The sequence below is a fragment of the Tenrec ecaudatus genome, chromosome 9 (assembly GCF_050624435.1).
Source record: "Tenrec ecaudatus isolate mTenEca1 chromosome 9, mTenEca1.hap1, whole genome shotgun sequence".
Lineage (NCBI taxonomy): Eukaryota > Metazoa > Chordata > Mammalia > Afrosoricida > Tenrecidae > Tenrec > Tenrec ecaudatus.
Genome location: NC_134538.1, coordinates 143151557 through 143173814, shown reverse-complemented (window position 1 = coordinate 143173814; position 22258 = coordinate 143151557). Strand labels below are relative to the sequence as shown.

The 22258-nt window shown below is 41.4% G+C and overlaps 1 protein-coding gene across 1 annotated transcript; it reads right to left on the bottom strand.

The window, feature by feature from the left end:
- Positions 1-969: 969 nt before the first annotated feature.
- On the bottom strand, positions 970-11677 carry LOC142456172 (hyaluronidase PH-20-like). The gene is made up of 4 exons (XM_075557378.1): positions 10724-11677; positions 10205-10294; positions 2917-3371; positions 970-1048 (listed from the first exon to the last, which is right to left on the bottom strand). Exons 1-4 carry the CDS (start codon positions 11675-11677, stop codon positions 970-972), a joined length of 1578 nt encoding a protein of 525 aa, XP_075413493.1.
- Between the last annotated feature and the right edge of the window lie 10581 nt (positions 11678-22258).

Genomic DNA, 22258 nt, shown 5'->3' with positions numbered 1-22258 from the left:
AAAGGACCCTGATACAGGAATGCTTGCTGATGGAAGTGGCCTCATGGAACAAAGATATCAAGAAGCAGCGTCTTCATTGGTAATCCTGAGACATTGGAGGCTGCTGCCTTGCCCCACTGAGACTTCTTCCCCAAGGGCTAAGCCCATTTCCATCACAAGACCTCACATCTAAGAAAAGGTGAGCATACATATGCTTTCTCCATACTGCATGCACACGAAGCTGTTTAGAAACAAAGGGGATGAACAACAGCCTTAAGAGGGAATCAAACCTGCTCCAGGAATCTTGCAAACCACTAGAGGCAGTCCAAGGGCCTACACAGGTGAGCACAGGTTGGCATCCTATACTGCCCAGGGCCTGGGCAGCCACCAAGTCGATTTGGTAGCAAAGACAGCTGCAGGAGCTTCTAAGTCAACAAGCCTCGACTCTGGTCCATGATTTAGAATTAGACTCTTTTGAACCCGAAGACACTGAGGACCTAGAAAGAGATGTTAAGTGAGGACTCAGTATCTACCTGAATCCCAAGGCTGACATCCCAGGAATTCCAGAATAAGTTTGTAACCCGCAGTAAATCCCCGAAGTCAGCTCAAGCAGATCTCAGCTTTCTGCTCTGGAAGGGACTGTGTGCTTGACTAGCTCAGAAAGCAGATTGAGCCCTCCGTGGCCAGGATATCTTTCAGTGTTTGGGGACACCTTCACAAGATGGGGAGAGGCCTATCCCTGCAGAACTGAAAAGCCACAGAAGTGTTGACAGGGCTTCTGAAGGGACCATTCCCAAGTTGAGGCTGCCTTTATCTCCCCAGCACGACAACGGGAAGGCATTTGTTTCAAAAGTTAGAAAAGTCATCAGTCATGTAGAAGGAGTCACAAGGAAATTTCCCTCCTCTTGAAAGCTACAATCTACTGAAAAGAGGAGAATGATAAACCACTCTTCAAAAACAACTCTGGCAAAGTTGTGCCAGGAAATGAATTTAACTTGAGACCCAGTATTCCCCCTTGGCCTGCTCAGAATCACACTTGCCCTGAGAAGCAGGCTGAAGGTAAAAGCCCCTAAAAGGCAGAATGCAGGAGACCAGTCCTTAAGTGGACAAGGAGAGCAAGAATTGTTACCTTAATGCTAATTTAGAACCTAGGGCCGTTGCAGTCTCCTGGAAAAGCGACTCCCCTATTGAGCATCACAATTCCAGTCTGCTGTTCCCTCCAGAGGCCCCTCGATGCAGCTCCAGCCCGGGAATCAGGTCCTGTGGACGACCCGGGAAACAGCACCTGGGAGATGAACATCCACCCAGTGGGCCCGCCCCTTTAATGTTCCAGAGTAAACTCTTGGGTCCTTTATACCTGAAGGAAAAGGGTTCCCGCAGAAGGAGGAGAGAAGGCCCTGGCACCATTGTTGTGGCATGGAGGACTCACCCTGTCCCCGTACCCAGACACAGGACCTGAAGGATTTGTTTAGGAAAGACCCACCAGGACTTCCTGTTTGTCTCTCATTAGTTTCAGTCAAGTCCCTCTGAGTTTGCAAGCAGTGTGGGAACCTCCCTTGGAAGGTTGGGGACACTCTAACCTGGCCCTGGGCAGTGTCCAGTCCCCAACCAGGGGCACCCATCCTTGGGTAATGCAGCGGCCCCGGGGCCTGCAGCGGACAGGCCCTCTTGGAGAACGAGTCCTAAGGCTGGTAATGCTTGGCCAGGGAACAGCGACTTTTCCATTCTCATCAGTGGGGGGATGCTCGCTGATGCAGGAATGATCTTTGTGTAAAATTTCAAAGGTTCCCCACATATATGTATATCAAACTGCTTTGAGGGAGGAATTTGAGTCCCAGAAACAGATAAGAAGAGCTTATCCACTTACCTGATGGATGGACTGGGTCTTCAAATGGCTTAGTGTCTATGTCACAAGCAGCAGTTTGTCAGGGAGAAACATTTGTTTCAGTTGTTGAATTTGGTACCAATCACCCCAATATTAAGGCACAATTGTAAGCCATATAATATCGCCAATCTTTCATTACCACCTTTCAATCCCCTGTGAGGCTGGCTCATGACCAGGCAGTTTTCGCTCTGTCGTAAATAAAGTTGCTATGAGTTAGAACTTACTAGATGGCCCTAACAACAAAAACACACTTCAGGTGGAGTAAGGCACTTCAATATTTTAATCTTTAAGTGGATAGGATTTTCACTTCAATACATTCTTGGCATTTTTATTATAAATTCCAAACAAATACATTCATTTATCCAAATCTTAATATTTCTCCAAAGAAAATAATGTCTCCAACTCTCCAAGTGCTGTAAGTCTTGTTATCTGTTTTTAAATCCTAAAATATGATTAATGGCTCTTAGGTCTGTGTATAAATTCACAGTATTTGAAGTATTTCCATTCATGACCACTAGAAAATAGAAAACTGGTAGTCACCTCACAAAACAAATGCTGTGCTACATTAAATTTCAAGACTTTACTGGAAGTTTCAAAATCAAAATGCCAACATACGGGATTAAATTCTGTACAACAATTTTGAAAATTACAGATTCCAGTCAAGGTTCTCTACCTGTCAATAATTCCAAGTTTTAATTGATCATGGGAAAAGAATCTTTGCTCAAAGTCAAAATGTCTTTTTGACTGAGTTTTGAGTCACAACCCTGTCAAGTACACTTATTTATATCTCAAATTTAGATTTCCATAGTATGGGTATATATCACTTGCCCCAAAGAAACTGAATTAACTAAATGCTTGAATACAAAAATTTTAAATATATCAAAAGAGAAAGTATGTGGATAGGAAATGGAGCAAGCATCAAACGTGGACTTGAATTGGTTGTTTCAATTTTCTTATTTTGAAGACGGGACATATTTTTCCCATCAGGACCCTGACAGTCTTCTTGGGCATTGGTCAAGACAGCTTTCTCAGAACAATTGGCCTCAACACACCCACTGAAATTTGCCACAGGAACACATGGCAACTGTGCAGCCAATGGGTTCTCTTTTTCTCTAAAGCGGTAATTACTAGATTTTTTAGTCACCAAGCTGCCTATACAAACACCATTTGCAATACACACCTTAATATCATTTATATTAGTATTTTCTACATCTCTCAGCTTGCAAACATCACTTCTATAGCAATTGCAATCAAATTTTTCATTAAAATACTTCAGGTCGTCTAGCGTGGGTTTCCCATTTACTGTGAACTGTCCATTGTTTCCGGTTTGAATGACAAAGTTATCTGGGTTCAGGTGAAGGTAGTCAGTTGAATTCCAGTCTTTCCTTGCACATACTCCTGCTTCTGCGCAAAGCACTTGGCTACACATTTTGGCTGCTAAAGTGAGGTTGATGATGTAAGGATTCAGTGTAGTCCTCAGGTAGTTGGCTAAGATTGTGCAAGCAGACTGTAAAATGACAGGGTCAGGAAATCAAGGGACAAATCAGTTCATACATAAATTCACTCATGGAAATAAGAAAATTTTAAGAAATCAAGACTAAAACAGATAGAGTAAGAGGTAGAATGCATTTGGTCTTGTCACCCTTGTGAGGTAAAATTAATCCAACTGGTTTGTTTGTTTTCAACATTTGTCAGAAAGGCTCATCAGCCATTCCACGATATTGAGGGATAGACCCACCAATGGAGGCTTCTGCTACTTGAGCCTAGGTCTTCCTCAATAAGCCATAATCAGGAGAGGCTGAGTAACTAGAGCATGAGCTCTGAGGCCCATCTCCCCTGACTGGAGCCTCAGCGCTGGTGATTGGAATCTGTGCAAGTGGGAGGCTCTTTTGAAGCTTTCTAATGCTTAGTTTCCTCTTGTGGCAAATTCACCTTGTATGCTTCAGCTTCATCTGTGAAATAAGGTTCATTGTAGCAGCTGCCTCATTAGGTTGTTGCAAAGATCAGATGGGGGTGAATCTTATTTATAAAAATTTGCTTAACACAGAATTAAGAGCATCATCAGTTAGCCCTCAATAACAATAATAATAGTAATGAATGCAATAAGCATCACATTCGTTAGGCAACTTGACACAGCATCAGAAAGGAAGCTACTAGCTATAAATGGAAACAGGCTCAACTGGGTATACTTTATATTAAATATTATATATATAATCAAGGGAGAATGTTGACTGCTCGATCACAAGTGCACTTCTTTATGAGTATACTCAGACCTGCTCTGAGTGGTGACTGACTGAAATGGCTCAGCTTGAGGCCACAGCATCATGAATCCTAGATGCACCAGCCTCTGAAATCATCACTGGTAATCTCATTCTGTCGTGATCAACAGTCCTCTTGACTGAGATGATGGTGCAGATCCCTCAGCACACCAGAGCAAGTGGCAGGGGTAGTCTGGCTGCAAATGTCAAGAATTCTGGCAGCTCTGACTTGAACTTGATTTTCATTACCTTCCTTGAGATGAGGCCTTCTGTGCCAAGCCAAATAATGTTGCCCAAAGATACCTACGCCCTGATGTCCATTAACCTATGATCACAGTAGGAGCTGACTCTAGCACACTTCTGGATATAGTAGAATGGGTGGAAATAGTTTGCTTATTTTTACAAACAATTGTTTTAGGTCAATTGCAGTGCTTGCTAATAAGTTGTTAGCAAAACACAGAAATGTGACAAAAGATCCAAGACTCTATTGATTACAAGTGACATAGAAAAGGGGAGAAATAATGTGGCCAACATTTAGAATGAATAAGTTTGGAAAGATCACAGAAGTCTATTCCATAGAGTCCCTAAAGGGACAATTCCAAGCAGAAAATATTCAAAATAAAAATTGGAGGACTGCCTCTGAATAGCTAAAGCTGAACTGCAAGTCACAGTAGTGTGACTCTCAGATTAAAGTGCCATTGAAAACAAACTCAATGCACCTAACACTTTACATCACCCTGCACATTGAGAATCCCTGACTCATCGACACAGGAGTAAAGGAGTTCAGCTGAAACAAACCAACACAAAACAAAACTGTTATTTAGAAAATATATCAATGGGTCCATCATAAAGTTAATAGAATCCTTGAGGAAGAAATTTGTGGATTTGAGCAAACAAAATTTGGAGTATATATGAGAGGTTTGTTGTTGTTAAATAATTTTCTAATAAAAAATATTTCACTAAAAATTATACACTTTGTTCTGTAGTTATATTTCCTGTTAGTACTTTTTATTGGTGATCAAACCAAATAGGACAATACCAGATAGGCAGGGAGGGTTCAGATCACCTTCAAAGATTTCACAAAGTTGAAGAAACATTGGTGATGCAGTGACCAAGCACCAGGCTGTTAAACAAAAGGTGATGTCTGTTGGGAAGAAGCATACCAACCAGCCTGTGTGATCACAAGGTGTCAAAGGGACCAGGTATCAGGTATTAAAGAACAAAAAATCATATCATTGTGAAGGAGGGGAAGTGCGGAGTGGGGATCCAAGGTTCATCTGTAGGCAACTGGGCATCCTTTTTCAGTGGGGTTCTGGGAAGGAGATGAGCCACTCAGGGTACAGTGTAGCATTGATGAAACACACAACTTTCCTCCAGTTTTTAAATGCTTCCTCTCCACCCACTGTCATGACCCCAATTCTACCTTACAAATTTGGCTAGACCAGAGGATGCACACTGGTACAGATAGGAACTGGAAACATAGGGAATCCAGGACAGATGAACCCCTCAGGACCACTGGTGAGAGTGGTGATATCATGAGAGTGGAGGGAATGTGGGGTAGAAAGGGGGAACTGATTATAAGGATCTACATATAACCTCCACCCTGGGGGATGGACAACAGAAAAGTGGGTGAAGAGAGACATCAGACAGTGTGAGATATGACAAAACAATAATAATTTATAAATTATCAAGAGTTCATGAGGGAGAGCAGAATGGGGAGGGAAGGATGGGGGGAAATAAGGAACTGATGCCAAGGGCTCAAGTAAAAAGCAAATGTTTTGAGAATGATGATGGCAACATTTGTACAAATGTGCTTGACACAATGGATGTATGTATGGATTTTGATAAGAGTTGTAAAAGCCTCCAATAAAATGATTTAAATTTTAAAAAGAAAGAAAAAAATGAACAGCCTTGGAAACCTAATAGGGACGTTCTACTCTGTCCTATAAATTGAAAAACTCACTGCAATACAACTCATAATGACCCTAGAAGACAGGATAGAACTTCCCCCTGTGACTTCCCAAGAATAAACATTTTATGGGAAATTAACCCACTAATCCATGATGCAATTGAATCTATACGATTCAATAGTTCAATGATATCAGGAATAATTATATAATAATTGCCACCTTCAATTTTACATTTCTTCTTTCTTGTTCTCATTGTTATCAGTTCCCAATTTCCCCCCAAACTTCCCTGCCTTACCCTAAATAAACCATTAATCCATTGCTGTTTCTATAGATTTACTATCCATATATTTCCTATACAGAAAAACAGACTCTTTTTATAAAAAGATAATTTAATAAAACACATCTATCATCAAATCTCTAGTGTTTATTCATGTGGGATTTAAAAATGATATTCAAGGGAAATGCTCTTGATTACCTAAAATCATTATAGAGTGTATGTTCCAAGCATTTTGCCTAATAATTAGTTTTCTAGTTAGGGATTTTGTTTTGTTTTCTCAAACTAACTCTTCAGGAGTAGAAAGCCCCATCTTTCTCTCCTGCTGTGGCTGGTGGTTTTGAACTGCTGACCTTGAAGTCAGCAGCCCACCGAGAAAACACTGCACGAGAAGGGCTCCTCCCTCTGTCCTGTAAATCACCTTAAATTGGAATTATTTTTTAAATTTTAAATGAAGAAAGAATATGGGCTATTCTATCTGAAGGATAAGAGAAACTTCCAAGATCTCTTCTGGTCTTTGAGTAGAAATTCTATTCTCTATAAATCCCATGACAGAACCCTGGACAAGGAGCATCATTAGACATCTTCACTAGCCCATGTGGCACTACTGCTTCCACACCCATTGGAGAAGGAAAATTTCAACACTAATTCAGTGCTATCTATGTAACAATACTATCTATCTATGTATCTTGCATTGTCTAGAAGGTCTGAAGCCAGGAGTGGAGAAGATCTGATAAGGAGAATTGAATGAGGGCGAAAATAAAGGAGGAAATAAAATCACTAGATCATAATAGTGAAAGATCGTTTATGCTAATCACATGTATCAGGAGAGAAAAGATACAGTTCATATGATACCGAACAAAATGGGCATTTTTTAACATTTATTTTATTTTGTTTATTTATAGCATTACTTAGAAGAGACTAAAGAATATAAGACAAAGGGAAGAAAAAATATGTGTTTCTGTTCCTTTCTAAAGGAAATCTTTGAATGTAGCTTTTATTTCATTCAATTTTTCTGTATCTAAATCTTGATTTCCCCCATACCGCACAATGACCATCAAAGCTGTTTTTCCTCGTCTCCCCTATCCAAATGGTAATATCTTTACACCAAAACGCTGGGAGTCATGTTGACCACTCCTCCAATCCCATTCTATAAATAATTCCCCTGAACTCTGTCAGATTATATCAACAATCCAAACACTCATCTGCACAATCACCGATAACCCTGTGCTCCAAGACATCACCAATAGTCACTTCTCCCTGCTCCCATTCTTGTCCTTATGGAATCAGTCTGTTCTCACCTCCCCTAAGTGATTCTAAAATCACGGTCAGGTACAATCACTCTTCTGCCCCAAACCACTAGTTAGTAGCTTCTCACATGAGAAAACGCCGCATTGTGACATGTGACGCTCTGTAGCTGATCCCCTGCGCTCACTGCCCGTACTCCTTACCGCCCGCCCCCTGGTGACAACCCAGTCACAACGGCCTTCCCATGTTTCCTTGAAGATGCCTTGAAACATTGCAGTTGCAAGGGAGGGTGTTGTATTTACAGTCCCCCTTCCCCACCCCATGTACCCAAGAGACTTCCTCCCATACGGACTTCCTTTAAATATTTGCTAAACAGAGACTGTGTATACTATTGCGTCAAAACAGCCCCATCCTGCCTACCTTGCTCCGTTGATGCCCACTGCATCCCTTAATCTAGGCCTACTACCTCCACAATTATGAAACTATACAATTATGAAACAATCCCTCCAAAGCAAAAGGGATTTCTCACTAATACATTAGGGCTTCCAGTATATATACTATGAGATAAGTAAATTTAGAGAGACAATAACTGGATTAATGGTCTGCTGGGGCTGGAGGTGGCGGGGCTGCTTCTGGAGCTCTGGTGGTGTAGGGGTCATGCGGTGGGCTGCAATCCAAATGGCTGGCAGTTCGAAATCACTAGCAGCTCAGTGGGAGAAAGACAGGGCTTTGTACTCCCATCAACAGCTACAGTCTCAGAAACCCACAAGGGGTCACTCTGAGTCAGCCTTGAGTTGACAGCCGTGAGAGGGGGTGTGGGAAGGGAGGTTGGAGGGAAATGGGAGCTCATAGTGATAAGAAGGGAGAAAGTGTTCGATAACTGATAACAGTGATGACTGTGCAATGTTTTACATACGACTGGACTGTTGACGTGTATGATCTGTGAGTTACATGCCAATAAAACCATTGAAAAAAGACACAGGAAGGCAATTCAAAAAAATCACGACAAAATCATAGGAACTTTATCTAAAAAAATCAAAATGGAAATCTGTTGTCTCTTGACATATCCCCCACCTAGGTCTATATATTTGTGAAGGCAGCGTTTGCATCTATCGAGGCCTCCCCGCACCCCGCACCCCCAATGAAGTGTGCACTTCCTGACTTATACTACACCAGGTTGACCAATTTTGCATCCAAAAGGGAGTCAAAGTCATCATGTTCCTTTGGGGGAACGAAAGAAGCCTGAAAAGGCAGGAGCAGGGCTGTGGGGTGGATGGGGGAAGATTTCTCAACAAGCAATTTGTAGGACAGCGTTTGCAAGCCCTTGCAGGTACAGTGTCACATGGGGAACAATTCCCTGCAACAACTTTCCTGTCTCTCACCCATGCAGCGTCCCATTTCCTTTAAACTTATTGAAAAGAAGTCCTCATGACCACCTTGTTTCCTTGAGAACATCTACCAAGATGATGCTCTCGGGCGTCCCAGAAGACTCATCAGACTTTACTGAGCTGAACTCTTTGCGTTGAATCTGATTGGCCTAGCAGCATATATTCTTGAAACCAGTTTTGACTGGACCTCTTTTTCTTTTTTTGCAAGCAGTGCCAATGAGTCTAACACAAGTATCTTATCAAGAAAACTTGTACACATCCATCCACTGATTGCATAAATATATTTAAATTGTATTTTATTTTGAATAAATCTCTCTATATGAACTGGAACCTGATATTTTTTTACTTACCCTGATATTTCAGAAATTTCGTTATCTGGCAAACAGTCAAAATAGTAAATTAATAGACCAGGTAGGAGCCAACATTTCCTGAAAGGGCCAGACGGTCCATATTTTAAGCCTTGAGCTCCATGTCGTCTTTGGTGTAACTTCTCAACATTGTAGTGTAACAGTAGCCACACTTTTTGAACTTACCCTCATATTCCCCAAATAAATGAGCATGGCTATGGTCCAAGGAAGCGTGATTGACAGAAAATGAAATCTAAATTTGTCATCATGTTCAATATGATACGCCGATCCTTTTGTTTTAAATCATTTAGAAATATGAACAGTCAGTGGATGATCAAAGTAATGCTTATCTTAGGCAGGTGTTCCAGAAGCAGTCACTGAATGGATGAGTGAATACCCACTGACCAGTGGAGCTCTTTGAGTGGCAATACCAACCAATATTATACCAGAAGGCAAAGATTGTAGCTTTGTGTTTTGCTTCTTACTGGGCAGAGGATTTCAATTAATCTCACTACATTTCTTTTCTGTCTCGGGAAGACAAGGACAATGCTCTCTGCCTTAAAACATTACCAACAGAAATGCAAATTGTGTTTACTCAATCGATATTGAGCATCTACTACTACATGCCAGGCATGGTACTTACTCAGTACCATAAAAAATAGTGAATTAAAACAGAACTAAACAAAACAACACCCCCACCCCACCTATTCTATGTGTCAGAGTTGAGCTCTGCTCCCTGAAGTTTCCAATGTCCAATTCTGTTGGCAGTAGCTTGCTAAGTCTTTCTTCCAAGGCACCTGTGACTGCACTTAAACCTCACAGTTGACCCATGGACCTCCTGTGCCACCTACAGCCGTCCTCAAGGACCCTGAAGGTATCATTGGTTGTTACCTGTTTTCCACCCATTTAACTTACCTCGTTTTGGGTCAAATTGTGGCTTCCCCAGAAAACAATTCCAGGGACACCCAAAGCAACACTTTCACCGATTGTGTTCTCAAGGTCATACTGGCAAAAGGGATACAAAGAGTTAGCAGATAGCAATAAATTATATCAAATGCAGCAACACCAAAGCAAACATTTTTATCTAAAATGGAAGTGCAGTAACATGATAGTGTGTTGATCTGAGAATCCTATTTTAATGATTCCCCAGTGTACTACCAATAGTCATTAGTCTAAGGACTATTGATGAAAGTTGTAAGGCAGTGGGGGGTGGAGCTGGTAGTAAGAAGGGTTAATATATTGCCTCAGTTCCCTAATTTTTCACAGTTGCTAAGATTTGTGATTACATTTCTTAATTTCCTATAATAAGGTAGATCTACCTCTTGGCACATTCAAAATTATTACTAGCATAATTTTTCTCCCTTCAAAAGCGATGCTCAATTTCATTCACCATCACTGGTTGACCCCCTACCCCCCCTTCATTGAAGGACATACCTGAGAAAGGTACATGGAAGGCACATCATTAAAATTTGGACGGGCATAAAAGTAAACCGGAATTGGATTTTCGGGGTCTTGTAAACCAGAAACCCGAAAGGCTTCCTGGACACGGTTCCGGACAAAGTGTGCAGCGAGGGGAGAAGAACTTAGAAGAGAGTTCAAATACAAGTTTGGGAAAAGGGCTGTGCTTTCCTTCCACAACCATAAGAGCTCATTGTTTCTCCTCTTTTCTATCTGAAAGCAAGTTCCGTTGTAATCAGGTCTTGTATAATTATGGTTGTAACACTCAGGGAAAAGATAATAACCCCATAGATATTGTGGACGAAGTCGTTTTGCCAATTTTAAAGTTTCAAGAAAAAAGGCCTTTCCTGCCCTTTCAAAATCCTGTTTGGCCATATTGTAGGCCTCAGAGATATTGAGGTGTTCGTTTTGATGTTGAACCAGCTCAATAGATAAATCCTTGTAGATGTTTTTTGGTGTCCAGTTCCTCTTCCAAGTGGGCCTCCACTCCTCCCAAGCAATGACTGCCAAGCCTGTCTGGTTTGCTCTTACGTTAAAGAGAATGTCATTCTCGGCTTTGATCAAATGCTCTTTTAAATCTCCCAACTGGGGGACGCCGCCATTCACACATGTGCTTGTGTTTTCATTTATAAAAGGGTAGAGGCCAAGCTTAGTAGCATAAAATATTACAACCCTGTGCCCTATTGACTGTATTCTGGGGCTTCCTATTAAGGAAAAGAGTTTCAGATCCAGAGGCACATTAAATTTATTGGCACATAATTCCATGGGAGAATTCCAGGCCCAGAGCAAAGAATCTCTTGAGAACAGACGTGGAGCTGCATATCGGAGAGTCAGGCAGCACGGGAGCAGAAGGAAGACGAGCACTGTCTGGGATGCACCCCTGCACCCCACACACCTAGAGGAAACGTGCGTGATCCCTAACACTCCCATTTTAATAAGTGATTACGGGAAGCACTTGTTTGTTCCTGCAGCCTTGGTGCAGGCAGAAACGTGGAACAGGATAAAATCACGTTGATGGATATGGAGTAAAATACTACATCGAAATATCAGTCTTCTTGCTTCAAATCTTAGGGATATTTTCAAGTTGCTTCATCTATAACTGAAAAAATATAGAAATTATAACACTGTATTTCTATATCAAAGATACCCTGTTTTATCTAGTTTTCCGTGATAAGGGCAAGAAGTTGGATTTTAGTAAATAACAACCTACTTCTATGTTTGAATTAATCAAATTATTTTCTCTATCTAAATTCCATAACGACTAACAATTTTTTTTCTTCCCGAATTACCATCGTACCTGCAAAAAGGCAAATGCAGCTATTTTTACTTTTGCCTTCTAGGTGAGCAAAACTCTGCACCAATCTCTTAGTCCAGCCTGTGAAATGACAATGAATCCCAAGAATGTCCTCTTATTCTCGATTGTTGCTTCTTGAAAGACCCCTCTCTAGTGCTCTGCTAAATCTTCACCACCACTTGTCTGCCAGTTTGTTGTGGTGTCGTGGCTTGTATGTTGCTTTGATGCTGGAAGTTATGTCACAGGTATTTTAAATACTAGTCCAGACACTCAGAGTGGACAGGTAGCAGCAGACCTTTCAGAAGAAGAAATGGGCTGTCCACTTATGAGGGATTAGTCACCCGAAAACCTATGAACAGCAGCAAAACGTTGACAGATACAGTTCCGGAAGATGAAGCCCTCGGTTGGAAGGCATTCCAAATATGACTGAGGAAGAGCTGCCTCCTCACAACAGAGGTGACCAACATGACCTGCGTGGGCGAAGCTCTGAGACCTTCATTTGCTAATAGAGCATGACTCAGACTGAGAGGAAACCTTTGCCCGCACACATTCATACTCAGGAAATAATGAAAACATCACCGAGAAGAAAGCTTTCCCTTTTTCTTTTTGGTTGTTGCTCGCTTTTGCTTTTCAGAGGTACCGATAAGGGGAAAAGCCACCACCGTCAATTCCTTTTCTTTCTTTTTTTTTTTCCTGTTGTAAATTTGTTTAAATCGTCACAATTCTTGCAAGAAATGCAAGTTAGACACCACACTCTTAGTCTCCACTTCATCGGCTGACAGCATTTTGTTAGATTCGGTAGCTGAAGGAGCTCTGTGGAAAGCTTTCTTTAAAATACCCCTGGGGCTGTGTTCTAGGGTGCCCATTGTCAGTGCAGACATGCCTTTTCCTCAGACCTCACTCTGTGACCTGCGAATACTGACCTCTGCAAATGTCGTCTTCAGCTCAGGTGACGTGTGCATTAGGGACAGGACTGCTCCTTCCACAGAAGCAGCAGGCCAGTCCTTGTCGCTGGCAACATGTTTCACAATAGAATGCTACCAATAATAAGCCAAATGTTGCTTGACTAGACCAAATGATCCTTCCAAGGGGCAAGAATAAGTGCCCTTTGAAACAGTGCCCCATTAGCTTGTGCAGAAACAGATTCGTGTGTATCATTACGATTAAAATTTTACTACTTCGTGTCTTCCACTAAAAAACACGCATCTGGCTTATCTTAATAATAAAACCAAAGCATGAAGTGACCTTTTGATAATTTGCTCTAAGTGAGCATATGTTGTGATGCTGTTAAAATGTTCTGAGTCTAGGATAGTCAAACTATGTGTCATTTAGCATTCATTAATTGTAAAAATTTATGTAGAAACGGTCAACATATTTACATGCGATCATTCATGGAGAAAACTGGAACCTTTCTGTTCAATGAGAGTAGTAGTAGATGGATGTGTGAAGGTACAATGAGAATTTTTCAATTCTATGCAGGAATAGAGCCCCGGTGGTGTAGTCGCTGTCTTGGACAGGTAACCCCAAGGACACTTCTTCCCATTGACAATATCCCCCAATAGATTAAGCATCCACTGAATTCCTTCTGATCTTTAATCAAGGATGTAGATCATCTTGCCTTCAAGCACAGTGCCTGGGAAAGAACATTAACTCCAATCCCTCTAGTCAGCCCAGGTAGAGGAAGTCTCCCTCTTATGGGGTATGTCCTTGATGAAGGCCACTTTATTGGGCCAAGCACAGGGGATCATATGGTTATATTGTTATTGCTTGTCAGTGCCATTGAGTCAGTTATGACCCATAGACACTCTATGGGCAAAGATAAGTACTGTCTTGTCATGCACTATACTTAAACAAATTTTCCCATTCTTGAGCCCATTGTTTCAGCCACTGTGTCAATCCATCTTCATGATGACCTTTCTCTTTGTTGCTCCCCCTCTACTTAATCAATGCGATGTCCTTCTCTAGGGCCTCATCTCATCTGACAACATGGCCAAAGTACGTAAACCTCTAAGGAGCCCACTAGCCATACTTCTTCCAAGTCATGATTCATGCCCTATCAGTCTCTCCCTGGCTGCTTTGGCCAGAGGGCCCTATATCAATCTTGTTAGTCCTTCTTTCTAACAAAGCATGGGCCCCAGCCATGATTCAGTTCATTCTTGTCTAGTCCCACCTGTAACTGTGATGCACTGATCTGCCGCCAAACATGAATTGGTGACAGTTCCCTCTGCTCTAGGCCCTGAATATCCAACTTCCCAATGGTAAATCCGCAAAGACCATTCTAACCTCCAGTGTCATCACCGGCACCAGATACATCACAGACGCAGAGGAACAGGCCTGAGACTACGCACAGGGTTCGCTCATCTTATCTGGCCCAAGACTGTGGAACTTTGGGGCAAAATAGCAGGGGACTGGTCCCCCTGAGGCAAAGGTCATGGAGAAACTCCGCGAACAGACTAAGAACTGGGAGAGATTCGGCTGCAATGTGACTGATAGGCTGAGAACCGAAGAGCAACTTGGCAGCTGTCTGAGGAGACCAATGATTGTATCCTTGCTGTTCGCTGATCCTGGCTTGTGGTAAGCCATTAACTTCCCTAATAAAACCCGATTTACTGTGAAAAAGGGAAAACAAACAAACAAACATGACAATTTAAGCAAAAATGGTTGCTTGAAATAAAGATCAGCCAGTTGACTTCCATTGTCTGTTACACCTTCAGCAACCCTCCCAAGTGGTTGCTACTCTATCCTATTAGGTCTCTATGAGTCAGAAATGACTCAGTAATGAGTTTGTTTGTTTCTTATTTTTAATTAAAATGTGGACATTTTAAAGAATCTAAGAAAGCTAAATTCAACCATTTCAAGTGGTAGCACATTGAGCATGAACCAATAATGCTAAAGGAAGACATTCAAGCTGCACTGAAAACATAGCCAAAAACAATGCTGCAGGAATTGATGGAATACCATTTGAAATGTTTCAACGAGTTGATGAAGCATTGGAAGCACTCACTCATCTATGCCAGGAACCTTGAAGGACAGCTACTTTGCTGTCTAGATATAAATATGGAAAATATCCATATTTAGATCCATCCCAAAGAGAGATGACCCAACAGAATGACAGCAATATCATTGATATCACATGCACGTAAAATTTAATTGAAGATAATCCAATAAAAGTTGCAGCATTACATTGACAAGTAGCTTCCAGAGGTTCTGGATGGATTTAAAAGAGGCCCTGGAATAAAGAATGTTGTTGCTGATATCAGATGGGTCTTGACTGAAAGCAGTGAATGCCAGAAAGTTGTTTCCTTGTGTTTTGTGAACTATGTGAAGGCATTTGACTGTGTGGATCATAACAAATTATGGAGAGCTTTGAGAAGAGTGGGAAGTCCAGAACCCTTCATTGTGCTCATGAGGAACTTGTTCATGGACCAAGAGGCAGATGTGTGAAGAGAACATGGGAATACTGCATGGTTTAAAGTCAGGAAAGGTGTGTCTCAAGGTTGTATCTTCTCACCACAAGTATTCATTCTCTATGCTGTGCAAATAATCAAAGAAGCTGGGTTAATTGAAGAAGAATGTAGCATCAAGATTGCTGGAAAGTTTACTAACAACCTGCAATATGCAGATGACACCACCTTGCTTTGCTGAAAGTAAGGGGGGTGTGGGGAGAGGTCAAATGCTTACAGACATCCTCCCCAGGGTAGTTAGTCACCAGACTACAGGGTAGGCCTCTAGGGCAGTTAGTCAACCAGACTATAGGGCAGGCCTCACTCCCTGCTACTGGGGACAATAAACTATTCCTCCTTGAGGCCTGTGGCCAAGCATTCACACCCTACTGATAATGGTTCCTATGGAGATCTAGGGAATAGGTCAAAGTTAGGCCACCATCCTGAACCTAGGATCCCTCCCCTTCCTATTGAGTGTATGTCCGTAGACCACCCCCCTCTCATTACTGTATTGCCTATAGTACAGCCCTTTCCTGTGATGTATGTCCTCACCTGTAATTAGGGGGCTTGCACATCCCCAGAGAATATAAAAGGTGCTGGGGCTACCATTAAACTCTCTCTCTCTCCCTCCACGTGAACCATCGAGTGGGGCTGAGGTAAACATGCTACCATGAAACGTGTCTGACTCCCATTTATTTCAATATTTCTATCTCTCATGCTCTCTATAACTTTACTATGATCTTTACTTATTATCGCTGTACAATTGCGCCTACCGCACCTGTAATGATGTGTTAGGGGCTGGCTTCCTCTGACAGGGGGTCTTAAATCACTTGCTGATGAAAATTTAAGGACTACAGCCTTTAGGATGGATTACAACACAAGGTAAAGTAAACCGAAATCCAGGTTCTCTGGGAGTTTCTGTTCATATGCAAGCATCAGATTGGAAATTTATAAAGCGTTTAATATAGTCTATAATAATGATTATAGCAATCAAATGAGTTAAGCCACTTTGTAGTAGAGAGCTTAGTCAGGAGACAATACATACCATTACATAGCGCACTAAAAATCGAAAGAAAACAAGGAACAACTGTGAATGTGTTGCATGCAGTCAGTGGCTTTCTGGCAGACATTAGAGATGCCTTGTTTAATTTCTCCAGCAATTTTAATCCAACGCTAATGCAAAGTGTTAGAGGTATTTAGACAAAATCTTCAATGTTGTAAGTAATGTGAGCCATAGTGGCAGATAGATTCTGAAAGGGTTATGCAAAATGTAACATTGTTGTTGTTGTTATGGGCTGTCAAGCTAGTGCTGACATACAGATGCACTAAGCACACTGAAGGAAACAATGCAGAGTGCTGTGTCATCCTGAAATCATTTTTAAGTTTGTGCCCTTGGTCGCACACACTGTGTCAATCCATCTCATTGAGAGTCTTCCTATTTTTCATTGACCCTCCACTTTTCCAAGCATAATGTCCTTTTTCAAGAACTGGTCTCTCCTGATGACCTGTCCAAATATGTTAGACAAAGTCTCACCATTCTCATCTCTAAAGAACTTTCAGTCTGCACTTCTTATAAGATGGTTTTGTTCATTCTCCTGGCTGTGCGTGGTGATTTCAATCATCTTAACCAGCACCAAAGTTGAAATGCATCCATCTTCCTGTGGTCGTCATTTAACAGCTTTTTCATGTATGGACACCATTCCCTGTCAATTTGTCATTCCTGGCATAGTAGACCGTATGATTGTCTGATTAAAAATGTCTAGTATCAGTCTACTGCAGTTCAAAATGCCTAAGGCATCGATCTTCCTGTGCTCCATGTCCTTTATGATGCCTTTCCATCTTCCTAGATTTATACTTAATACCTTCCACATTAACTAAGAGGGATGTTTGTAGCCACTCTGCCCATTTAAAATCGTGCCACATTAGCAAATGAGGTTTCTGAAAGCTTGAACCCATAGGTAGGATTAAGATCCACTCTACCTCAAGGGCAGAACCTTGGATATGCAATAGATTATGTATTGGGTTGCTGATAGGTCTGTTAGTAGTTTTGGAAATGATTTAGTTTTGGTTTGTTTTTTGAGATAGGAAAGGAAGATAAGTTTGTCTTAAAATAGATTATCTGGCCCGGCAAGTAACCCCATAACTCACAAACCTGGATGAGACTGATCTTTTGTGAAAACATTTGTACCTACCTATAGAATATGACTCATCACTCATCTGTATGTTTTCCCAACTATGGTGATTTACATGTTTCTATGACATAAGAAACTATTCCACCAGTATTTCAAAAACCAATAGGGTGCCGTTGGTGGACAGGTTTCAACAAAACTTTCCATAAAGGTAGCTATGAATGATGAACAGTGAAAATATGGTTGGGGTAGGGGGTGGATTGAGGAGAGTGGGAATGAAATATAACTAAAATAAAGAATTAAGAGAAGATACGTGAAAATAGTAAGATCTAAAGGTTTGCAGGTAAATGAGCATCCATCTAGCTCAGAAGCCTCAAAGCCCACATGGAAGAAACACACCAGCTTGTGTGACCACAAGGTGTAGGAGGGACCAGGTATAAGACATCAAAGAACAAAATATCATATCAGTGGGTACCCGCCTTCCTGATATGACCACTGAAGACAAATATGTGCATAAGGAAATGTGGTGCAGAAAGCTGATGGTGCCCGGTTATCAAAAGGTAGAACATCTGGGGTCTTAAAGGCTTGAAGATAAATAAGCTGCCATCTAGCTCAGAAGCAACAAAGCCCACATGGAAGAAGTACACCAGCCTGTGAGACAAAGAGGTGTAGAAGGAATCAGGTATCAGGCATCAAAGAACAAAAAATCATACCATTGTAAATGAGGGTGAATGTCGAGTGGAGACCCAAAGCCCATATGTAAGTAACAGGCCACTCAGGTTGCAGGAGGGTTGCAACGATGAAACATACAACTTTCCTCTAGATCTTAAATTCTCCCCCTACCCTCCCGCCACTATGATGATCGCAATTCTACCTTACAAATCTGGCTAGACCAGAGGATGTATATGGTACAGATAGGAACTGGAAACACAGGGAATTCAGGACAGATGATCCCTTCAGGACCAGTGTTGAGAGTGGTGATACCTGGAGGGTGGAGGGAAGGTAGGGTAGAATGGGGAACCGATTACAAGGATCTACAGATAGCCTCCTCCCTGGGGGGATGGACAACCGAAAAGTGGGTGAAGGGAGACATCAGACAGTGTAAGAGATGACAAAATAAAAATTTATACATTACCAAGGTTTCATGAGGGAGGAAGGAGTGGGGAGGGAGTGGGGAAAATGAGGAGCTAATATCAAGGGTTCATGTAGAAAGCAAATGTTTTGAGAATGATGATGGCAACAAATGTACAAATGTGCTTGACACAATGGATGTAAGTACGGATTGTGATAAGAATTGTACGAGCCCCCAATAAAGATGATTTAAAAAAAGAAAATAGTAAGAAAGAAGTAAAATGAATTACAAATCTAAGTATAATTTTTAAATCACTAGCATGTGGAAGTTGGGACTCCAATTCTGCCTGAGAAAATGAAGGGTTATCTAAGATATAAAACTGAAGGGTCATCAGGTTAACTTTTGCCACGGCAGCATCAGAGGGTTAATCACATTGAACTCAAAGTGACTATGCACAGTGTAATTGTAGGGACATTGAGTTTCTGTTAATGGTGGCAGGATATTTTGGGAAAGGATAGCAATATTGGTTATACAACACAAAGAATACAATCAAAGGCACTGAATTGTACATGTAGAAGTTGTTGAATTGGAGAGTGTTTTGATGTATATATTTTTGCCATTATTGAAAAAAATAATTACATGAAGAACAATGAGTCAAAGGAAAAAGGAAATGTTCTAAAATTGATTGTACAACTCTTCTTGATATGATTGAATCATTGAATTGTATGGCTTCTGGATGAAGCACCCATACAACTGTTAAAAAAAACAATGTGATTGCTTGGGACCGAAAAAACAAAAATGAAACAGGGAAATAAGAGATAACATATTTAAAATATCACAATGCGCTGTCACATTCTCTTATGCCTCCAAATAGACAGACCTTCTTCTCTTCACTTACACAGACCTTCAACTGCTTACATAGATGTTTTCATCACAACCTCATTCATTGTCTTTCATTCATTCTCTTCTCTTAATCTTCCTGTTTATCCCCAATCCTTTTTTTATTGTGAATTTTTAAAAATTTATTATTAATGTGGAGTGAATACTGAATTCATACCATTCCATCATTCAATCACGTCAAGCAGCATTGCACAATTGTTAGTGTAGTCCGTTTCTAAGCATTCATTTCCTTCCTGGACAACTTGACATCCGCTCCCTTTCTGATGGAGTCTCTCTTTAGTCTCTTTTCACACTCTCACTCTCCCACAGTCTTCTTTTTCCCTGTTCTTTCAAGCCATCTATTACTTACCATACACCTTCAAGTTTACCTTTTATTACCTTTCATATTGTGGTAGAACCAACCCATTGGCACCTGAAACACCAATGGCATAACTTCCAACATCACAGCAATACACAAGATGCCACCATACTACACCACCACCATAGCACACATAGGACAACTGTCTGGTGATAATGGTAGCATAACCAGATATCTAATTTTAAGGCACAATGACTTTCTTTTTCTCTCTCAAAACCGTAAACAACTATTACCAGCCATCTTTTCTATTTTTCTTGTATCCCAGATCATGCTAAAACTTTCATCTTAGTTCTTAAAGGTGGGGGATGAGAGTTTGAACACAGATGCCCTGAACTCAATGATCAGTCCACGTCTGAACCCTGACTCAACATTTTTCTCACTTCTCCCCCAGTTGTCAAACACTTAAACTTAAGCACATAGAAAAGGAAACATTTTTCTTCATCAATAAGATAAATATGTGGAAAGGATGTTCTTAAATGGGGATTTTGACATACAACCTTTACCAGATATTCCCTCAGCAATACTCAGGATAGTTTTTACAATAGTTACCTTAGGGCCACCCTTTCAACTCCCCCTTTGGGATGTATTTAAGCTAACCCATCCACTTAGTCCACATTCATGTTTCGACCCAAGCTCTCCCCGACCCCGCTTCCAGTGTCCTAACCTCCTTGGTCCTCTCTGCAAGGCCACTTCCAATCAGAATGCCGCACACGCAGTTCTTTTACGTCATAAATGTGCTTCTGTTACATCACCATTTTGGAATATTACATGTCACTTTGTAGCACCAGGTATGTCTCCAGTTCAAGTAGTTTGAACCTTAATTGCTTTTATTTTTTAAAAACCTACGCTTACTTTTTTGTTGGCCGTGTTTTAGTAAATCTGTAAGGCAGAATTTATCAAGTAAGGACAACTTCAAAATGTCCAAGGTTGCCTCTACTCAAGCACTCCCTCAATGCATGAATACTTTCATTTATTAAATTGGCACTCTATGATGCTCACTCTCCCGACACAACTGCTGAAGCCAAAGTGGGTGAACAAGTAAATGTGGTGAAGAAAGCTGATGGTGCCCGGCTATCAAAAGAAATAGTGACTGGGGTCTTAAAGGCTTGAAGATAAACAAGCGGCCATCTAGCTCAGAAGCAACAAAGCCCACATGGAAGAACACACCAGCCTGGGTGATCGAGTGGCCCCAAAGGGATCAGTTATCAGACATCAAAGAACAAAAAATCACCATATCATTGGCTGCACACCTCCATGATAGGATCTCTGAAGACAAATGGGTGCATAAGCAAATGTGGCGAAGAAAGCGGATGGTGCCCGGCTATCAAAAGAGATAGTGTCTGGGGTCCTAAAGGCTTGAAGGTGAACAAGCAGCCATCTAGCTCAGAAGCAAAAAAGCCCACATGGAAGAAGCACACCAGCCAGTGCGATCACGAGGTGCCCAAGGGACCAGGTATAAGGCATCATGCAAAAAAAAAGAATATATGTATGGAATATATATATATATATATATATATATATATATATATACACACCATATTGAATGAAGGGGGAAGTGCAGAGTGGAGACCCAAGGCCCAAGTGTCAGCCACTGGAGATCCCCTCATAGAGGGGTTTAGGAGAGGAGATGGGTTAATTAGGGTGCGAGGTAGTACCGATGAAGAACACAGCTTTCCCCCAGATCCTGGATGCTTCCTCCCCCCAACTACCATGATCCGAATTCTACCTTGCAGGGCTGGATATGACAGAGGCTGTACACTGGTACATATGAGGGCTGGAGGCACAGGGAATCCAGGGTGGATGATACCTTCAGGACCAAGGGTGTGAGGGGTGATGCTGAGAGAGTGTAGGGTGAGTGGGTTGGAAAGGGGGAACTGATTACAAGGATCCACATGTGACCTCTTCCCTGGGAGAGAGACAGCAGAGAAGCAGGGGGAAGGGAGACTCCAGATAGGGCAAGATATGACAAAATAACGATGTATAAATTACCCAGGGCACATGAGGGAGGGGGGAACCGGGAGGGAGGAGAAAAAAAAAAAGAGGAGCTGATGCAAACGGCTTAAGTGGAGAGCAAATGCTTTGAGAATGATTGGGGCAGGGAATGTATGGATGTGCTTTATACAATTGATGTATGTATATGCATGGATTGTGATAAGAGTTGTATGAGTCCCTAATGAAATGTAAAAAAAGAAAAGGGAAAAAAAGAAAATGATTAGGGCAAAGAATGTACAGATGTGCTTTATATAATTGATGTATGTATATGTATGGATTGTGATAAGAGTTGTATGAGCCCCTAATAAAACATTTTAAAAATA